This window comes from Falco punctatus, assembly GCF_963210335.1.
Source record: "Falco punctatus genome assembly, chromosome: 2".
In the NCBI taxonomy this organism is placed as follows: Eukaryota; Metazoa; Chordata; class Aves; order Falconiformes; family Falconidae; genus Falco; species Falco punctatus.
This window is the reverse complement of record NC_137581.1, coordinates 90,900,955-90,924,189: the sequence shown is the minus strand read 5'-3', so window position 1 is coordinate 90,924,189 and position 23,235 is coordinate 90,900,955. Positions and strand designations below refer to the sequence as shown.

The following is a 23,235-nucleotide window of genomic DNA, read 5'->3' as shown; positions in this document are numbered from 1 at the left end:
TAGGTTTAAACTTATTTTGTTACTGAAACAATTCAAGACCAAAACTACCCAGGAAACAAAATAATTTACCTATTTGCTCAAGTAGAGTAGATTATTAACTTATAATTTTATCAAACATATTATACATCCAGAACAAGTGCCAAAAGTTTAGGGAAAATGTACTGTATACCTCTGTTTTAAAGACAGACTTACACTCCTGTGCTTAAAACTTTTAGAATAAAACAGCTGATATAATGCACTTTTAAATATCACGACCTAAATATAAACTGAGCAAAAGGCATTAACTGTATCCTTGGTGATGCACAGCAAACGAAAAAAGGAAGGATATTAAGTTTCAAATAACAGCTCAGGAACAAGTCGGTGGCAGATGTAACACAACTACCCTATTAAACCCACCATCATCTAACAAACAGCATGGAAAGGTACCTACTTTCCCCCATAAATATCAGTGTAGTACTGTTGTTTACTTAATCTTTCTGGGTTTACAATACAAGGCAAGGCAGTGTATTCTGCTATTTGCTGTTTGCTAGAAGAAAGTTCTAAGACACAATCTGCAGAACGTGTGTGTAAAGATTAAAGTTGAGTATAATGTCCCCAGTTCCTCTTCCCTCCTCCTGCTCTCTCAACAGCGCTTACCTTTCAAGGTGGCCTTTTTCAATACCTTCATTGCATAAAGCTGTCTAGCATCTGATCCTGAGATTTTTTTGACAAGAAAGACCTGCATTGAAAATTAAAAAAGAATTCTTGAAAGAAAATAAAGGCAAGTCTGATCAATATGCTTGGCTATGATATTCAAGTAGTCAGTATTATTTCAATGAAACTCAGCTTGACAGTTTTAGATTCTGCAAAGCTGAACAAAATTTTCCTTCATTTTTTTCCCCTACTATTCCTTCATTTCATAATCTAAAAGGTTAATTCAAGGAAGTCTGCTAAATTAATTTTGGTTTAACTTAATTGACTACAGTGAACAGAAGAAAGGATGAATTTGCATTCTCTCAGAAGTTGAGACAAACTTGAAACATAAAATTCAGTTTTTTAATATTTACCTCTAAATAGTTTTGTCTTATTCAAATTTGTAAGATGGCATAGCAAAGGTGCTAATAAAATGTCAGATATAAAGATAAACATGTATGCAAAAGTTGATCTGGAAAACTGTATGAATCTATGCATAACGAAATAATAATAATAATAATAATAAAAAGTCCTATAAAATTATAACAACCTCTTGTGTCCCAAAAACATACCTTTTCATGACATATTTCAGATTAGTTTTGCATGTACCAATAAAGAACAACCAGCCTCAGCTTATTTGTGTTTCATTTCCTTCTTTAGTGTAATGGGATTTCTTGAGTGGGATTGTTTTTTAAATATCCTTAATTCAAAGTGAATTCCAGCAAAGCCTAATTTTAGGTTCAGAACCGTGGAAGAAAAACACATTAAAAACTAATTTCATATAACGTATTTATGCTTGGTTATATATTCTGATCATCTATCGATGATGCAAAGGGATCTTAACATAAATGAGAACTGGATACAAAACCAGACATAAATACGTTATATGAAATTAGTTTTAACGTTCTCGTATACCACAACATGTCTCTACACTTTTTCATAAATAACCAGAAAACCTGTGGCAGGTGTGTTTTTCTTCCACAATTCTGAACCTAAAATTCTGAACCTTGAAAAGCATGCAGAATTAGTCTTTTTAAACTGAATGGAAATTGGTGACATCTTCCCAAATTATTAGAAAAGACATTATGGGGTTTGTAATATCAATCCTTTAAGGCTAAAACAACTGAATTGTTCAGCACTTCGGCAACACTTTGAGTCAGCTAGACAATTAATTACTTTCGCTTTTTCAAAACTTGCCCCCCGCCCCGTTACAGCATTGAATTTAGTAATATAAATGAAATAAAAGGGATTGTTAAAATTATCATTTATTAACTTACATTTCCTTGCCCCTGAATGATTTACTTCTCCTGATCTGAAGATTTCCAAATAAAAACTTGGTTATAATTCTGGGTGAAATCAAATAGCACAGGAAACCACCTTTGGCATCAGGTTTCTCGGTGAATTCTTACTAGTTTGAGTACAAAATTTTATAGTTTCTGAACATCTAAATTTCCAAGCTTAACTGGAACTTCTATTCCAGTAATATAACTAATATAATCTCCTACCACCAAGAGAGAATTGGACCAGTTATTCTCATTTTCCCCCATACAGATGGCATTATATGCTAGAGCCTAACATCACATTCAGAATTGCAATTAAGGTGGAAAATTGATATAAAGGCTCTGTTGTCTTACATTGTGTATTCCATTCTGTCTCAGTGATCTGCCTTGTCACATCAAGTTAATCTTTTGCTTCCACGTTGGATCTGGACAACTAAAAGTATGAATCACGTACATCTAGTGAGATCTCAGTGTGGACAGTACTCACTAAATGCTAGAAACAGAGTCTTTTAACAGATCTTCAAATAAACACGAAGGTACGTTGTGCTTTAACCAAATTATGACAGCTAATGTCTAGCATGACCACAACTAGGGTATATATATCATGTTTACTTCAGTAGCCATTATTGCCTAAAATTGGCTCTTTGCAATTACAATCTGCTACAAAAATAGATTATGCCTATAGCTTCTGTGCTGGTGATGACCTATCATTAGCAAGTTAGCAACTAGGAATACTTACCAAAAAAACATTTCAGAGCCCACCCCCTCCAACACAGAAGAAGAGTAGTTACAGAAAAATGATATTTCATTTTAAACAGTGAATATCCAATTATTTCATATCAAGTCAATTTTTCTATGGAACCTTGAGAACTACATATCACAGAAACCAGAAAAAAAATTACTGCTTTAAAAAGATCTGCCAAAGTTACAGTGGCTAGTTAGCACTAATTCAGAAAGTAGTTCTCACTTGCAGCATTGCCTTAATGCAAGATTGTGGCTGTTCTAAATATTTCACTCCTATTCAATGCTATATTCCTGAATAATTGGCTCTACAAGAGTTCAGTTACCAACCTTTCCAAAGGATCCTTGTCCTAGTACTTTCAGAAGTTCAAACTGCGAAGGGTCTGCTTTCTCATGGCCTTCCTTTACATGGTGAGTTATTGCAATTTCTTTTATATTTCCTTCTTCCTAACAGATGAACACAGTGGAATAAATTTACGTTAGTGGTGCATCTTCCTAAAATGTTTATGAATACACAGTATGTTGAAAAAATATCAGTGCCACTGAATACAACCAACTACATGCTCCTACATGTAGATAAAAAACACTGAGCAATGCTATTTGCATAATTAAGACACAAAAAAGTAAATCATATCTGTTACAAAAGGCAGTATTAGTTCAGTAATGACATGGCTTAAACTGTAAGGGATGCATCAGAATCCAGACAAGAATGGAGTTGACAAAGCAAGTCAGCGATTCCCAAGCTTTTGTGCTTAGGCTGATACTGTTTGGTTCATCTCTGTTCCAGATTCATAACCCATTAATGGAAACCAATCTTCTTAAGAATGTAGTCCTCGTAAAGCACACCTAGAATGCATCAAGGGACCGTATCTCTTAGGAAAGCCCTCCTTTTTAACACTTGAATGAGGACCACTATGCTGCAGTGATGCTAATGCTCACCTTTATAAGGCAGTGTAAGACTCGAGACACTTCCTTGAAAAGCAGCACACCCTCCACCCCCACTTCAGCAGCAATAAACTCTCCACCTGCCACTGAGAAAATTCTGGTACGGAAAAGAATCTCATTGCCTCTCTTCTCAAGGAGAGTCTATTCTATAAAAGCTGCCAGTCTTCAGCATTTCCTTCTGTGAGAAACTTGTCACCAGAAAGCTCTAAAGGGCAGTGGATCTTCTAGTGTTTTTCTGGTCTGCACTTAATTCAGCATTTTCAGCACAGAATTCAAAAATTCCCTGAAAAGCACCGCTCCTTGTTACACAAGGAAAGAATTTCAGAACTTAACAGCAAGTGTTCAAAATTAAGTAAAAAAACCTGAATTCTTATAAATGTCATCCATAGAACTATCTAGGCATTACACAGAATCGTTAACTTATATAATGCAAATATACTAACTACAATTTCAACTTTTTGTGCATTCTTTCTAACCCTTCTATGGGCTATAGTGAATAAAATAAATCTGAGAATACTTTTCCTCTATTTAATGAGGAAGTCTCAGATCTATTTCACAGAATTACAGACTGGTTGACGTTAGAAGGGACCTCTGGAGGTCATCTGGTCCAACACCCCTGCTCAAGCACAGCAACCTAGAGCCAGTTGTCCAGAACGATGTCCAGGTAGGTTCTGAGTATTTCAAAGGATGGTGACTCCACAACCTCCCATGGTAGCCCATGCTAGGGCTCGGTTACCCTCACAGTGAAAAAGTGTTTCCTGATGTTCAGAGGGACCCCCCTGTGTTTCAGTTTGTGCCCATTCCTCTGGTCCTGTCACTGGGCACCACTGAGAAGAGCCTGGCTCTGTCCTCTTTGCACTGTCCCTTCAGGCTGGTCAAACATGATTTCACCTTTGTGAAATCCATGCTGACTACCCCAGTTACCTTTTTGTCCTTCATGTACATGGAAATGGTTTCCAGGAATCAGTTGTTCCATCACCTTCCCACAGATCAAGGTGTGGCTGACCATTCTGTAGTTCCCTGGCTTAGCCTTTTTGAAGACAGGGGTGACATTTGCTTTCCTTCAGTCCTGAGGCACTTCTCGTAATCACCATGATCATTGGAGTGATCTTGAAACGACATCTTCCAGGTCCCTCAGCACTCATGTGTGCACCCTGTCAGGGCCCAGGGACTTATGTACGCCCAGTTTGCTTAAGTACTCTCTAACCTGACCCCTTTCCACCAAGGGCATGTTTTCCTTGCTCCAGACCTTCCCTTTATTTATACGCACAAAAACGTGCACTAATTAGTTCTAGTGATGGGCAAATAGAGGCAGCATTCTAAAGACGTGTTTCTGAAGCACGAATTTATAGATTTTTCAAGTATTCAGCAAGATTTATATGCATTAATTATTGCTGAAAGTATCCTTTTGTATTTGGTCACTGCAGTACTGTACATTAATAAGTGCACAGCATCTGTTCATACATATCAGCTTGCTCTAACATATGCTTTTCCCAGATCAACATTTCTCTTTCGAAAGACCCTTTTTTTCAAAAGATTTTAACCAAAGTTGGAAAGAAACTGCACATAACAAATCCTGAGCATGTATGTGTGAGAGAGTGTGTAGATATATTAAAAAAAAATCCAGTGTACGCTTTGTAATAATGCACAGAACATCCTGACAACTTTTAAAATCAGAAAAAGAAAAAAGATATTTTAATGTAAAAGAACTTGGATTTGTATTGAGTGTTCTAAATCTAAGATGACCAATGAGGGTAGCTGCCAACTTCTATTTTAAGACAGCCAAAATTTTGCACGCATGTGTATGTATGCGTGCTCTGTACTACTCCTAATAAGCCTAAACTCCTTTTTCCTTTCAGGATAAAATGCTACCATCATTGATTCAAGGCTGAATCTTTACAGAGTTTGAAAGAAATACCGATTCCTTTACTTGTTAAAGGAATTATTTGCTGGTGGACATCTGTATATACTAATTTAAAAGATGAAAATAATCAGATGGATTACATACTACTTAAACCACCTACTGCAATGATAGAGAATCCCAGGGGAGGACTAACACAGCAGAATAGCTTGCCAAGTACACATTACTTCAGATACTTTGATCCATTTTTGTTTCACTGTTTTACCTATTAGCTCCTTGGCAACCTTGGGAAAGTAAAAAAATGCGTGAAACAGAACTTCCTCAAATCTTTCTATTATCTACTCAGATTCAGGGACACAAAGTGATCAGGTGGATGCATTGCTTTAAAAACATCATAAAATGTAATAAAAACAAGAAATGGAAAATATATTAACTCATTCTCTATATACAAACAAAAATATTTTTGAATGCGATGCAATTATTATGCAACCAACTTTCCAGTGGTTATTTTGGGCAACCTCTAAAAAACCCTCCAAACTACCACTTCACATTCCTAATGCTAAAAGAATATTCCCAGTCTTCACAGTTTCTCAGGGTTCAGATATTCTTCAGTCCTTATAAGGCAGACTTAATACAACTCTGTTTTAAATTAAACAGAACTCAGATCACATCCTACTTTAGTAACTTGTCCATAACATATTTGGGAGCAAGATTTATTACGAATAGTTACCAACAGATTTTGCAAATGCAGTTAAAAATACAAAAGCTAGGCCTTTTATAGAAATACAAATTATATGCAGAAGTAATCAACCCTCACTGTACACACTTATCCACCTGAACTAAAATACAAACCTTTCACACTGTAAAAAGAGATCGCTACTTCTCACCTAACTGCACTAATTACATTAATTGACAGATGTCATCCCACAGTATGCTGGAAGAAAAGTCAGCTGTTTAGCCTGGTACTGAATTTCTCTTAACCTCTGCCTCTGATCATTCCCTAATATTTGGAAAAAAAACATTTGTCCCATGTGATGAATTCAGATTAGATGAGATGTGTAGGGTGCTGAAAGACTCTGCTTGCCCCTCTTTCTCCTATTCCCTGACAACTTTCACACTACTGCAGCCCTTCACTCACCAGTGACCTGGCCATTGCAATGGTGATCTTCTTTCCAGTTATAACTACACCCCACTGCCTAAGTTTTATTTCTGTTACTTACAAGCTTGGATAGTTCCCTTTTCTCAAGCCTTATTACTGCAACAATGTCTAAATAAAAGTCCTGAGAAATAAATTGATTTTTTTAGCCACACAGCTCTCTTTTAAGGCCTTCCTCACAGCAGAAAGTAAAACTGTTATAGAAAGCCACATTTCAAAAAGTTTTAAATACTGTGTTAGTCAACTTAAAGTGGTTGCTACTGGCTTCCGTTATCATGAAACTTAATATAGAATACAAGGAAACAAACAGACGGTAATGTTACTCCGAGTTCCCTTAACATTTCCTTAACAGTATAATAGTGTTAAATCAACACCGGCCTAGAAGGGAAGTAAGTGACAAACAAGTTTGGGTACGAATTTAAACTGCCACTATTTCAGAATAACTTCCTGTACTGATACAGTTTGCAAGTTAGAACTATTCTGGTCAGTAAGTATCTCAGCGTAAGTAAGCTCTTAGTAATGTACCTCACAATATATGTCTATGCATGTATGCATTCCTGTGCGTAACAAACAACTGAATGGGCTATATTCCACAGACAAACCAAATCGGTGGTGGGAAGAGAGAGAGAGAGAGGTTCAGCATACCAAGGGTGACACATTTTTCTCTTTAGGAATCAGCTGCAAATTAGAATAGGAAACATGCTTGTCAGGAAAAAAGAAAAAGGATACACACCTTCTAGGCAAGCAGTTTCTAAAAACCGTTTAACCATTATTAGGCTATAAAAATAGCAGCCTAATCATGTTGCTGGAAAAATTCTGTATTTCAGGTACTTAAACTCTAAATACTTACTTTTGTTTTAGTGATTGAATTTATGTGAATTTGTTTTTATGTTCATTTTTTAATTCAAGACAAATTAATTCTGCTGTAACATTAAATATTTGTATTTGCTTCTGAGATCTTATTACAGGAAAAACTATTAGATAGCGTACTAAAAGAAAGCTGGACTTCAAACTCTAAAGGAAGTAGAAGAGCCTTAGTAGGTAAATATTTCTCAGTAGTAACAAAAGAGCCCAGAAAAGTAAGAGAAAAACGTGAGTTTATCTACACACAGAATCTTCTGTCATTTATCCTTCAGATTTCTGAGTTTTCAGTAGGAGATCTGAAAATGGTTCTGTGTGTAAAGAAGTGGCCCACACAGAGCTGGATGGCGTAACACACTGCCTGCTTTACACAGACGAGCTTATCCATAGACCTTTTTCTGAGCAGCATGTTCTAGGGACAACTGAAAAGCTGGTCTAGGGCTAGTAAAATGGGCTCTGAACTGCTAGGAGAGCTGCCAGTCTCATTCACGATACCACTCCTACTGCTCCCACAGGTTTGTAATTTCCACTTCTTTTATTACTCCTAATAATTCCAATCTTTTTACAGATTGAATTTATTTTCTAATCATGAATACAGCAGCAAAAAGAGTACATAGCCTTTTTACCTCTAACTTCCAGTTCCTGAAGATAACATAACAGTGGTATGAAAGGAAAAACAAGTAAAAAGGGTGTGTGCAAGAATTCTGGAGTCTGAGCTTAAACCATCTGTGGACACTTTAAGCTAGGGTTGCCAGACACACACTTACAACAACTAAGTATTGTGAATGCCATATGAGATATATTCTTATGACACAACCTAAATATGATAAATATAGAAAACACAATAAACACTCATTATAATTTAAATAGCACCTCAAAACACAGAAGTATTCTTAGTCTACAAGTTTTATATAAAAAGGACAAAGAAACAACAAACTAGAGATAAAAATTAAAAAATATAATGTTTAAGTGTATGCTCTGACACCAACAAAATAGTCCACAAGTAAGAAGTCCTGAATCATTTGAATTGATGGCACAGGATCAGATTTGTGCTCTTACTTGTATCAGGAAGAGGGAGGCTATCCAGAATAAGGGACATTAGCACATCCAAAGACCATAGGGGTTCTGCTGCACCTAAAATTCTCAGTTTCAGGTTCGTGAATAAACACATAAGCAAAGTGTAAACATGCACAATGACAAGTGCTTGACAAAGACATTTTAACACTGGGACAGAAATGGGAAGTTCAGCAAGAAAGTTAATTCTCAAAGATGTCTAAAAATTAGACGTGGATTAACTTAAACAGAACATCAAAGAATAAGCTTGTATGTCACATATGGAATGCTTGCTTAGGAGAAAAGGTATCCCCGGAAGACAGATTCCTCCTTTTACGAGTACTCAAAATTATATGAATGTAAGTAGAAATATTTTAAACACTTAACTCTTTATGATAGCATATTTTAGATAAGAGTTACTAAAAAAGCAATTAGTTCATCAGCCTCACAATAAGTGACAAAGATCTGAGTATACACACTTTAATATACTGAAAATATGTTAAAATTATAATACATATAAATTACACTAAAGGGAAAAAGCAGCAGCTATCTAAAAAAAAATTTAGACTAATAATACTAATGGAATGTTATATTTAAATTGTTCCTACACATAGGTGACATTTAATGGGTGCAAAGTCATGAAGTGACATAAAATTGAATAAGTAAAAAAAAACAACAGGGAAACATTTACCGCTTAAGACATCTAAAGCATTCAGGTCAAATAGAATGCGACTGAAAGTAAACTAGACTCATCCTGAACAGAAAGACTGACTGCATCATCTCTGCTGTCAGCTTCAGTGAAATTAAACCGAAATCAAGTGAAACACAGAAAGTTAACCAAACCCTAAATGTCCAAAGGTTAGATCTCTAACAAAGATATGCCTGCACAGGATTGGGGGTTGCAGGGGGCTGGGAAGGTTTTATTTTATTATAACAGTGTGGGTCTTTTAAAAATATATTCGTGATAACCATGCACAGAATAACAACTAGCAGTTTATTTTTTATAATATCAAGAGCAAAGATGAGTATGTGCAGTACATGCTATGAATACATCATAGATTAAGGCTTTTTGAAAGAACATTCCATTTATTTTTAACATGCTAAAACACTTCAAAAGGATTGGCATTACATTTTTGATTACTCTGATACCTGTATTGTGGAAAATGGGTGTTCTTATTTGATGACAAAAAAGGCAATTAACAGCAGTTAAAGGCTAAACAAAAAAAAATGGCTCCTTCACCATACCTGAATTTCACCAGGAAGCTTCTAACAAATTCAGAAAAAGATTCCTGAGAAAATTCTCTTTATAAAAAAGTTCATATGTGGATTAAGAAAATCCCAGTTCTTACAGAGTGAGATGTGTGATAAATAACCGTATCCTATCTTGAGCCCTTTGCATCAGGAAGGGGTATTAAAGATAACACACCACATACATATTCCATTAATGAAAGGGATAGAAGTGACTAAAAACCAAGGTTGCATTTTGACTTTCCCACAAAATGTATACCACCTAGATGTAGGTGAAAATCTCCCCAGAAGTGCGGAGAATTTCAGCTGGTAGACAACCAAGCACTGATCAAAGAACTTTCCCTCTGCACACTTCTTCTGCATAAAGGAAATGTATCGAGAAATACACCACCAAACCTGTAATATCTGAATAAAAGGCTTCCCAGTGAGAACATTTCCTAACAGAAATGGAAGTTACTAGGAAGTAACCGATGTACAGGAACAAGAATAAAACATTAACCTTCAGAGTAATTTTAAATAAAACCTCTGAATTTTACCTGAACAAAAAAATACCATAGTATGTTTGCTTTTGGAATTGAGAAGCAACTTGCCTCTCAGTAGGGCTTTAAGATAAACTTTTATCGGAAAAAGGCACAGATGACCAGTACAGACATGGCTGTATGTACTTCAGTTCATCAAAACCCAGTGGGTGGGAAATCTGGCATAAGCAACAAGTCCTTAAGACAGGTCCTGTATTCAAAAAAAGTTCTTCCTGTAGAGCAAACGTTGTTGACATGCTGACCACAACCTGTAAAAATGGGGTTAAGACTTTGACTTAAGGTAAACTTTAGATAAACAGAATAAGAAATTATAATCTGCATGAATAATTAAAACCTGTTTTAATATCTAAGCTAGGTTAAGTAACTACTGGAGAGATTAACTGAAATACTGATATTCCTGGTTCCAACAAGACCCAGGTTTCACCTTTATCTGTTAATTCTGTACTACTCTCAACAGAGTTAAAAAGGAACAAGCAGTATGTATAGTTACGTACAGACTTAGGACTTATTTTGCCCCTTCAATAACAGTTCGCTCAGATTTTTCACCCTAAAGCAACCTTCCAGTTCCCAATCTTGTAGGGTCTTCTCTGAATCATTTTTTGGTTTTAACATTATTTTGGAAGCCCTTGCATCCTTGCTACAGAACAGACTGATTTCATGCTGCATACGGAGCAATAGCCCCATACTACTCTCCTAGTCTGGACCTGAAGAGACTGCAGTTGCTAAGGCACCGACCACGATGCTGCTCAGCTGAGTGTTCAGTGGTATTGCCAGTCCTGTAGAGTCACCACCTGCCAAAGTCAAGTCACTCTGAAACTGTGCGGGATTCTTTGTTCCTAATATACAATTTAGCATGTAAAAGTACCAGTATTGGCACAGTTAACACTTCTTCTGAACAGACATTATTAATACATTAAGAAATGTTGGTGGGATCCTAGCAGAAACTCTTCCAGGAACAGTTTCATTAATATTTTCTGCTTTCAATAACATTTTAAAAAGGAATTAAAACATATTTTATATATTTAATTTATATAGTGATAATTTACACATAAACCAGTCAGAATCGCCATTAGGAAAGTCCACAGTTCTGCAACTTCAACTTCTACAGTCAGGAACCAGAATGAGAGAAAAAACCCAAATCTTTCTGCTAGTTTTAATCACAACAACTGAGTCAGATCTATATTGACAGTATTGGTGAATACCTGCCTCAAATGTCAGCCATCTTTCAAGATAAGAGAACAGCCCTGAAATAAATTTTAGAATTAAGCTTCTGAAAGAAAGATACAAATACTTCAACAATAGTAAAGCACAACCCTTTTCCTATGAGGCAGGCAATAGTAATTTCTATCGGTGTAAAGGACAGTTCATAGCATACTTCCTCGTAATACTGTTCAGCTGCACCTAATGAATTTTAACTTATCTGACTGCTGTATCAGCTTATACTACTGAAATTACAATTTTCAAAAAAACCAATGTAATAAAGAGCTAATTGCAATCTTATTGTCCACTTTGAAGTTGAGCAGCAGCAACAATACTTTTATCAGTTTTCATTTGTTATGTTAGGTATACAGCTGCATAGATTTTTCCACTTTCTTTATGGAAGTAGCAGCTTTGTTTTCACCCCTCTCAATCTCTATTTCAGAAATTTTTTGCTTCCTCTAGACAAACGCATGTTCTTGAGGCATATGTACATTCGGTACAAGTAAAGATAAGGCTGAAAACAGAAAAATGGGATTCCCCAGCAAGTTACTTAACACTGCTCCAACCACAGTTGCAGGTTTCCTTTTACTACTTTGTTAGCCTTCATTGTACTTGTCAGAGCTCAATTGGACATTGCTGTATTTGGCAAAATACTTTTCTGTTACAGGCAGAATAATGTTGATCTCTGTAACCAAACAGAAACCATTTCTGAAATATTAACTACGATATTAAACCTTGGTGCTGAAATTACATAAAACAGTTATGTCCTGTAAAGACAGTATGCTTATTGGATATCAAGTGATTTTAAAAGGATGACTCAATGCTGGCACAGTTCCCCAGCTCATATACATAATTTCCTTTTCCTCCCCTCCCTTGAGTCAGGAAGTCTCCTAGATGCAGTTTTACATTCCCAAATTGTTATGAATGTAGAATGAATTTTCAGTATTACCTGAAGAAATAAAACGCCTATGAGCTATGCTTTTTGAAGTAAAAAAGAGCCAACAAACTGAAAACCAATTACTTCCAGGTTTGGTATTAGGGCTTATGGAAATCTTTATTACGTTAAAAAAGAGAGTTTAAAATGTGAAAGGCACATCAGTCTAGGTATTTTTTGAAAATCTCAGACACATTCTACACATATTCACACATTCCATACTCATTATACCCTTAATTTTCAATTCAAAACTGACTTGAAAAAAAAATAAATTCAATGCCTAAGAAATATTTCACAATCTCCTATTACCTCAGTAAGCAACTTTAGTGAGCTAAACCATGGAATAAAAAACATTCCTTGTATCTGTGACTAATATTCAATTTGAGTCACTTAACAGAACTAACGATTACTTAAATGCTCATACACAAATAATTGCTCTAAAAGCTAATTAAATATGTCGCTTTTGAAGTAGCAATTATTCTAATACAATGAAAAGCAAAGCACTGCTATGCATAACATTAAGTCTTTAAGGATATTCCATGTATGTTGTCTGTCTTAAGCTTATACCAAAGAAAAGCAAGAATAGAGCAGAAGTAAGTTCTAATTAACATGGACATTTGAAGTCAGAAATACAGGTTTCCACAATTCATGCCTTTGCTTCTTTTTCAAAGATTGAAAAACTTGTATTTTCAAATAACATCAGATTACTTGTTGCAGATGCCACCTATTGTTTTATCTGACAGAAAACAAGATTTCCTAAAAGCAAACTATTTGCATATGTTTAGTTTCAGTGTTTTTTTTATTTCATTTATTCTTAAATTGTTAAGTCTCTAAGAGAAAAACCATGCATAGAGATAATAAAAATCACTGTATTCATGTATTTATTCCTTACTCTCTATACTTCCTACTCTTTTCATTCCTGGCTTTCTACTACAACAGTTTTGAGATCTGGAAGGATGTCTATGTCCACATTTGTTCCAGGTAGCCAACTCGCATAATGAAGACTGCAAATCTGGTTACTGAGACTGAACTCCCCCCATTCTTTTGGTGTTATAGACTAAGCAAGATAGGAGTTTGAAGAATGAGTCCTGTCCCAGAGCAACAAGTCAAAGGATAGGTGAAGCCCTTTGGATAAACATGGTTGGTCAGGCTGGTAGGGTAATTCCAAAAATGCCTTCCCCTCCTCAGAATGAAAATACAAAGGCCAGGACAGAAGTAGGGCTCCTTTCTTCACAAAGGAACTGTGAGGAGTAAGTTGTTCAGCAGGTAAAACTGAGAAATTCCTGTAAGCATTTTAAAAGCTCAGTGTTGGTCACCAAAAGCAGTTTTGTAATGCAGTTGTCTTTTGATCAAACACCACAAAATTATTTCATGAACTAAACTGTGCATGTCAGCATTGGAAAAAAAATACTCATTGGGTGGAACTTTCATTTCTCAGTAACTTTGATATAAGTTTTGTTCCTGCTTTGTAAGTACTAACATTTAAAAGCACTGCAATTAAAAAAAATTCAAAGTTAAAAAAAATCAACAAATTAAAAAAATATACACAAGCATATTCAGCACTAACCTATGAAAGCTGCGATTCCAGATTTATCGGGATAATATCCTAAATACACACTAAAATTTATATGGGCTGAAAACCCTTAGTGTGATCTGCACTGCCTGGCATTTTAAATGGACAGAATGTTAAAGAGAATATAATCAAGCTGCCATAAGTTGATAAAAAAAGGCACTGTTTTATCTATTTGACTTCTAAGAAATACCTTTCATGTTGCCTGTGGAAAAGAACTATAGTTCAGGACTATGAGTTGATACATGTTTATTTTACATTAAAAAAAGTGTACATAATGCAGCCTATGTTCCATTGTTTTACATGCATGTCTTGTTGTAATGCTTCAGTTACGGCAAGCAAATTCAATTGCATTTTCTAACAAGTATTGCAAAGGCTAGGTCTTAAATTACTATCCCTTTTATTTACAAATTGGTAGACCTCCCTCACTTAAGATGTTAAGACAGTACACAAGAAAGTGGCTGAGGTTGGTGGTTTTGGTTGCTTGGGGTTTTTTTCCACTGAAAAGTATTTGCAGATTACAGGAGGAGAAACATGAAAAGTTATTTGAGTTTCAATGATAAAATGCTCTATCACATTGCATGTTTACATATATTGTTAAATAGTATGAAAATAGTGCTTGAGATACTACAGTTCTACACTAGGGATTTTTCTGTACTTAAACCACTTTTATGTTTAAATACATGCTCAACAACAAGACAAATTATACAAATTAACTGTCTGTTGTGACTAAATTATCATTTAAAAGTTAAAATAACCATGACATTAACTAATGCAAGAGTGTCAAAATTCTTAATACTGTTTTCAGAAGTAAATCTAAGATATTAAAAAGCCCACGTTATTTTATAGTTTAAAGTGCTACATGAAAATTTAACTATTAAAATAACACTAAGTATTAATTTTAAAAATAGATTTTAAATAAAACTAGACTCTCAGTGAGAAAATTTAACATACAGCTAAACCCATAAATTTCTGGAGAAAAAAAAAAAAAAAAAAAGAGTAAGATTTACAGTGTTTACAGACAGGTAAGACATTCCCAATAAGGTTAAATTATCAACAGGTAGCTTAGAAATCTCTAAGAATATGAGCACACCACAAGTTTGTTTGTTTGGTTTTTTTTTTAAGAAAATACAAACCCCTTTGCATACACACAGCACTGATCCCAAAGCAGTGAAAGACTAAAATTGCTTTGAAATTAGAAGTTTGATTAAAATAGGATTTCCCCTTTCCCCCCTTATTCTTTTAAATAAGAAACTAAGTTCACCCGAATAGAGCGAACACGTAGAGCCAGAAACTTAAACATGACTAAGAAACCATGATGTTTAGATTTTCTGACTGAGTGATCATAAGTCTAGCAGGGAAGACCAACCCTGGCGGTTTTGCTGTGACCAGCTGTTCCGGCAATTAGAAAATTTCCTGTCAGGCAAGTCAGACAGTTGGGGGGGGGGTGAGAGAAGGGGGGGGGGGAGGTCAAAAAAACCCCACCCCAAAACCAACAAAAAAGCAAAAAAACCCCTGCCCCGCCCCACTAAAAAAAAACTGGGCAGCAGTGGTACTCATGTTGCTGATGCTGTAGAGATCAGCACAGGAAACTTAAGCAGATTGCCTGATAGCAACATGCTGTTGCAGATGTTATTTATTGCTGGTTCCCAGAAAAGAACAAAAAAGATCAACATCTGTATCAGAAATCATGGTACTATGCCACAATGTACTAGTTAAGCAGAATAGCAACTATTTTAAATTCTACATGTGATAAGTTAAAATTCATAAAAATACTATTAACTTTACAAAATGTTTTAACATATCATGTATCACTACTTTTTAGACTTCAATGCACAGAATGTGGTATGTATATGCTTAATGACTATTTTTATTTCTAGAGTTGTTAAAGGACCAAACTGACCTTGCACATCGCCCTTTGGAATCCTGCACATAGAAAATGCTACACAGATGTTACAGAGGTTAGACCAAGACAAAAAAAAAAAACCAGACTGCAAAAATGATTTGAATTGGATCACCCAGGTCCAACATCTGACTTATGCACCAATATTATATTGCTCTGTAGACAGTGAAAAATTTCTTAAAGTAATAAAAATGTCTAAGCTTTCTTTCAATGTTTTTTAAAAAAACTTTCAAATGTTTCTAAGAATTAGAATTCACTCTAATTACTTCAAACAGCTAGAGATGAAGTTTTTAATTTGATCTCTCTAGATTTAATATGAAAGTTATTTTTCTGAGTATTGATACTATCTTCTGCTTTTTTGATATTTACTAAAAGCACTGAACTACATAGTACAGCCTCAATTAGAATATGGAGCAAGGCTGTTTTTCTTCAAGCAATAAATAAAGGCAAGTAACAACGTTTAGTCAAAGGCATATACAAGTTCAGCTATAAACAGTTCCAGGTGATTCCATTTAGTGACTCTGCACCAAAGGAAACTTACAGAAAAATACTGTACTTCTTCCTGCACAAGGCATTAAGACAAACCAACCCTCCAAACTACCTTCCTTGATTGGGTTCTAACAATATCTGGATTAACTCAAATGTTTTTAATTTTAATTCCTCTTCAGAAGACAAAGCCAGTAATTTATTTATTTAAACTGACAGAACATATTGCTTCTATCTCTATACCACGTCTTGGCTGTCTACAGTATGTTTCTAACTTTGCTTTTGAAACTTGGATTATATGTCTCCCCAACATGAGCAAAGACCCTCTCACACAAATGCAGAGATGAAATAAAGACCCTGGCCTTATCAGGACTCCACAAGCAAAAACGTGCCTTTTTTGTGTTCTCTCATACTCCTCTGGGTCTTTATTTACATCATATCCACCGGGATGGATTGTTTAAATTCTGTGTACTGAATTATTCTTGAAGATTACACAGGCTTCCACTTACTAGTACTATACCTTGAGTCCTCAATTACAATGTACTTTTTACAGTGTTACAACCTTTTTGGAAGAAACAGCCTCTACTACAACAGCAGTAGCACAGCATGAAAAATGATTCAATATTTGTTTCAGGATAAACAATGCTTCTTGAACACAAGGAGGTTACTGCTACACAAGGATTTCAAGTATTTCAGAAACAGTATAAAAATGACTTGAAAGCTTTCCTCTCTTCAATTGTTTTAAACCTCCAGCTGCTCTCACCTCAAAACTGAAATATCTCAAGAACTGCAGTTTAACAGCAATATAGTTGTTTACCCTTTGAAGACTTAAGCCAAATTTAAATAAATAAATGGGAGACCAGTCCAGTTCTCTGACTTACCTTGTCAAGAACACGTATGAATGCGCTAAAAGCAGAGTGAGCAGGAATCTACAAATCACTAAATTAAACTCTATGGTAGCAAAGAGAGGTAAAAGCAGAAATGGAGAGTAAGCGGTAACACGTACACTAACTACAATGTTCTTTAAAGATAAAAAGATAATGTGGATAAATAACCACCTTCTATTTTTGCTGTAAGGATATGAGTGTATTCTGCTGCAGATAAGCTGTATCTGCTAAGGGTGACAGGAATAAGGCATTTCAACTGCAACAGTCGTACAATTACTGACTACTGCTCTCTCAAACCTTTTATGTAACCTTCCAGTGAAGTACAAAACACAGTGCTCAGGGGTCAGCGGGGTTACTTCACAACAATAGCTCTCCTAAAACTGGCATGGGTCTGCAGCAGGTGGAAGAAATTTCTTGTGTTCTGGGAGAATAAAGCCTGCATGGTTCCCAAAGAGCGCTACCAGCCAACCAGAAATGTTGTTATACGCTACATAATTAATTTTGAGAATCTCTGAGAAGAGAACTTGCCCTTTTAAATATTCCTTCGTATTGAGAAGAATGACAGGTTAGAGGGCAGCAGTCCCCAACAGGGAAGTCTGTGATAACAAGGACAAACTGCTCCGGCAAATTGCTCCCCTTACCTTGAAGTCTTTGATAAGGATTTGCATTATACATGTTTATCACAAAACACAACTGTCTCCAAAACAAAAGGAATTTGCTTAGCCCAACAGTGACGGTTCTGTCAACTGCAGATCTCCACTTGTACAATGCAATTCCTCCTCCAGTACAGAAATATAAAGTGAGTTCATCTCCCATCTTCCCCTCCTCTTCTTTTAAATGGGATGCTCTGAATTTAGGAAAGTGAAGAGAAAATATCATCAGACTTGCTGTCCAGACATTCAAGAGAATAGGGCTCACAGCCTCCACAGAGAGCAAGGAGAACTGAAAGATGCTGGAGGAACTCTCAAAGCAGTACAGAACACGTGGCAATCCATAGGTTTTATTGAGTAAAACATGCATGCCACAGCAGGATGCTCACTTTTACATATAACCAGAAAAAGTTGAAGCATTTCATCTAAGTAGAATCCATTAGGTAGACTGACAATCTTCCCATACCCTCAGCCCAAGAAGTATAATAATGCAAATTAAGTCTTTATGCTGCTAGACAAGCAAGGCTCTATATTACAGATTGCCTTCAATTACCTGGAAAATACAAAGATGGAGTACACATAAGGAACGAAAAGCTTTCAATTGATGAAGGTCAACAGTTGAGGAACAGAGAACTATGTTTTGGAATTCTCAGAAGCTGAATAATATACTTCTCTTCATAATAAATATGTATGTTTGTATAGCCAAAGCAACAATATTCTATTAATCCGGGGGTGTGGCAGTTTCCATCTGCTAGTTTACAGGCTTTTCAGGGCTACCATCTGTTTTCTCCACAAGTAACAAGCAAGCAGCTTGACTTCTAATGTTGCTTACGCTCTCAAATTATTCAGTTTTCTGACCAAGATCCAGAAAGTATGCTGTACCTCAGATACTAAGTGCAAAATAAACCACCCAGAAAATCCATTAGAAGGCATCAATGAAAGAATTTTGCTGTAACCTTTCCTCAGCACCTGATAATACCTTAGGGAAAAAAATATTCCTTCTTTATATAGGTTTGATATCTAACAGTTAATGTCTCCAGCTGACAGCTCTGTGCTGTTTGCAAGGATGCTTTAACTTTTACATGAGGACCAGTAAGTCCATTCTTACACAGGTAAGATGCACGTACTTCACTGTAAATTTCTAGCAAAATTCACCCAAGCTGAAATACAGCACAGTGCTTTAGAAAATAACAAACTTCCAATTTAATTACACTAGAGGGAAAAAAAGGTATTTTGCCTTTTACAAAGGAAAATCTGAGCACTGAGAAGGGAATAACTGGATTCAAGTTTTACAGACATGCATGGTTTGCTTGGGAAACTTATTTGTTCAAGAATCAAGTTACTTGATTTTAAAATAGAATTAAATACACATGTATGTATACTTAAGTATATTTAGTAGAATACATTAGAAGGAATGTAGAAATTATGGACCACCTTAAAGTCCAAGTTTAGTATTTGTAACCCACTGCACTACACAGTGGACACCGTCTCATTTTATGGCCAGGTTATCTTTGTTGGCTTTAACAGTTGGCTTTAACAGAAACTGCAACTTACTTCATAACAAGGAACATGGTATTATACTGAATTATCTAGTATTATGGTTTCAAACAATTGCATTGCTATGGCTGTAAAGAAAGCTTCCTTAGTTTGATTTCCATATAAACAGGCACTAATTACACATTCAAGAATGTCTAAGCAATGTGAAAAAAATGACTGTATACTTCATCTTTCACTAAACCTGCAGAAATATTAAATTGTTACTGTTTTACTACTGATAAGCTACACAAGTAGCTGTTTAACCTAAAACTAAGTATCAGTCTGTAAAAAATGAGAAATCCCAAACAGTGGTCAACAAATACTTGTGAACTCAAGCATTTCTGAAATATTTAAGAAATTCTAGCTCTGTCTTACAAACTCTGCTCCAGAGCCAAGAATTTATATCAAAAAGCTGGCAAAAATACACACACAGAAAATTGAAAATACATCAAAACGATTATCAGAAATATGTTTATTGTCATGTTAGCACACATGATTATGCTTGTAATTGGAAAATGTTACTGAGCACCTGAACAGCAATATCCAACAGAAGTTTGGAACAGTCCTGAAACAGTGCTTCAGCCTGTCAAAATGCAGCGTTTCTGAAACTAAGACTTCTCACTAGTACAATGCTACAATATCAAAAATTGAGGTGAAATTAAAAATCAGTTAAAGCCTTTCTCAAACGTTCTAAAATCTAAACATTTTTCAGTTTAATTATGCTTTTTTTTTTGCTGAATTATTTACTTCATTTTAACATTCTTTTGTTATTTTCATGAATGGTGACACAGCAAATGGGATCACCCAGTTTTAGTATCACTGGCTAAGTGATGGAGGGCTGTTTTGTCCATGACTGTAATTGGTAAGTGATGTCCCTGTCCTTATCTTGACATTTCCGCCTCTATGCCTCCTCCCCCCTGCTCCCCCTCCCCCTCAGTAGACCAGTGTTTTATAGATTTGTGGTAAATTGTACAGTATACATGCATGTATAATATAGAAACTCAACATTATTACTATATATAATTGAACCAGTTCGGTATTTACAGTAAAGAGACTATATTGCCCACATGCTTAAAATTATTTTTCTAATCTAAAAGCATTTTCTAAGATCACATTTTCTTTCCTTGCGAACTCTTTTATTAAAACACTGATTGGCAAGACAAAGGTCATAATTTTAATCCCTCCTAACTGCAAATGGTTCTTTTATTTAAATTCCAACAGAGAAAAACAAGTGGAAAAGATTTTTTTCATTACTGACTTTTCTTTGGAAGCCTTTCTTATGTTACCTTTTGACTACCCACTGACTACAGTCTTAGTTATCTTAGTTACATATTTTTAGTAAAAGGATGACAGCTACCGAGACTTAGTTTTTTATCATCCAGATCAGCATATTGTAGTATACTGCTTTATGCTTTAGTTCTATTTAATTCTATGTATGCTTTAATGCTGCTTTTTTAAAAGTAGGGTTTTGTTTAAGTTTCACCAAAGCGTACAAGAAGTCAAGCATAGTAATATTACCCAACCACTTCCACTGGAGAGAAGGTTTATTTTTTCATAACAGTTCTTTGAGCCTGAATAGGTTCCACTCCTGCCTGTACTGAAAAAATGTAATCTTCAGTCCTCGCAGATTACCAAAAAGAAGTATATACTTGAGGTTTTCTGCAACTTACAAAATATTACTGATAATTTTTCACAAAGTCTTGGAACCTGTTTTGAATGTTTAGTAATTATGCTTAAGTTAGTATAGCGCAATGGCAGCACATCAGTTGTAGTTAAGTGTTTTTTAACAGCTTAATTGAATGCAGACAACAGAACATAACAAAGAACACAGCATACACAATATGCTCTTCACATATATACAAAATGGGAAGCTACATGCTGGACTAGCTGTAGTTTCTACTTAGCTTTACTAGTACTAAAGCATACATCACGATTGTAAGAGCTCAAAACAGTTTATCTGCTCGGTTAATTTACTTGATCTCTATGGACAAAGAGATACAAAGGCAATGGTACACATCACAAGAGTGAGAAAGGTAGCAAATAAAAGCTTTAAATAGCTTCCCCTCTTCCAGTAATGTCCACTCAAGCTCTCACATTAGGTCAAGCTTCAGCCATTTGTTTACTTGTTCTTATATTTATTTCCTGCTGGACTCAGGTCATTTATGAGATACATCAGAAAAAATGTTGACAGCAAGCTATAAAGTCAGATATAACCAGTATGTTAATTGCAGTAAAAGTAGAATTATGAATGATTTCTGTTTTAACAGGAACAAGACTTTGAACCATACAGCATCTTGGACTCCTCAGAAACAGGCATGTACCATTATAGCTCCTGATTTTCTTAATTCATAATACCTAATCTGAATCAAAGCCATGCAACTCAGACTCTCCTGTCAATTAACTTTACTTTTGACCCAAAGAACAGGGTTGTAATAAAATGACATTTATTTTTCGATACACAGAATACTAGAGAGACTTGCTATGCAGATTGCACTGTTAGGCTTTAATATTTATTTTAAATTTCTTATCTGATTTGCAGTATCAGCATACTATCCAAACATTTAACACAGCAAAAGGATGCAGCATTTCAAGTGCTCACCTTCTTCTGTTTCCACAGAACTATGGCAACTCTCTATCCTGAACCTGCATACCTTACACACCTACCAAAGTATTTTGTCTTTGTTACTGATATGCTAGTTAGCACATGCTAGGCCCGTTCACTCTCCTGTCCTCAGTTAAAGCTGAGAGATTTCATAAATTCTCAGTGACCACGTTAAGTGCTCCAAGTCCATTGCAGTGCACAGTTAAACAGAACTGAAAGGAGTTTCAGTGGTAATTTAAAATTAGTCTTTATCTTGCACCTAAATCTGAAGCACTCAAAGAATGCCACATCCTAGCTGAAGTAGTATTTAATTAGCTGACAGACAGCAAAGGCTAGCTTTCAGCTATAACTGACTGGGCAGCCTTAGTAATTTTTTGTTTAAAACCCCCCACCTAATTATTTTACATCACTATTAGCAACATTTTACTCGCCATGACCTAGAAGTAAATGCAAAATAAGCTCCTAAAATACTGGTCTGAGGCATTAAAAAGCTAAAACAATCTTAACCAAATAGCTCAAGCATGACAGAAAGAATATTAAGAGAAATGTTTTTATTTTTTGATGGTCATATTGTGTTAAGATAGGTTGCTCCCCAAAAAAGCAGCACTTTGGAAACATCTGAAGAAAGCACAGGAAACCACTTTTAAGTAATCCTGCAATTACCAAATATTGAAAGGGAAATGTGACAGTTGTGGTGGGCTAACCTTGGCTGACTGTCAGACACCCACCCAGCTACTCTCTCACTCGCACTCCTCAACAGGACAGGGGGGTGAAAAATAAGGTGAAAGAAAGCTCATGGGTCAAGATAACAGGCAGATCGCTCACCAATTACCATCATGGGCAAAGCAGTCTCAACTTGGGGAAAATTTATTTCTTGCCAATTAAAAATGAAATAGGATAGTGAGAAACAAAGACAAAACTAAAAACACCTTTCTCCTCACCCTCCCCTTCTTCTCAGGCTGAATTTCTCTCCTTCATTCCCTACTTTTCTACCTCCTCCCCTGACCAAGCAGTGCAGGTGCGATGGGGAATGGGAATTGCAATCAGTTTGTAATTCTGTCTCTGCCACTTCTTCCTCATTTTTCCCCTGCTCCAGTGTGGATCCTTCTCA

General features: G+C 35.6%; 1 protein-coding gene across 3 annotated transcripts in view; it reads right to left on the bottom strand.

The window, feature by feature from the left end:
• RPS6KA3 (ribosomal protein S6 kinase A3) overlaps positions 1–23,235 on the bottom strand; it is an 80,435-nt gene that overhangs the window by 40,751 nt on the left and 16,449 nt on the right. For 2 of the 3 annotated variants that reach the window (XM_080377577.1, XM_080377576.1), the window contains exons 3-4: positions 3,024–3,140; positions 637–718 (exon numbers count right to left, since the gene is read on the bottom strand). In XM_080377577.1, the coding sequence (XP_080233703.1) occupies positions 637–718; positions 3,024–3,140 (199 nt within the window). Of the gene's footprint in view, positions 1–636; positions 719–3,023; positions 3,141–15,324; positions 15,461–23,235 lie in introns of those variants that run through there. The other variant, XM_080377578.1, reaches the window with a different exon arrangement.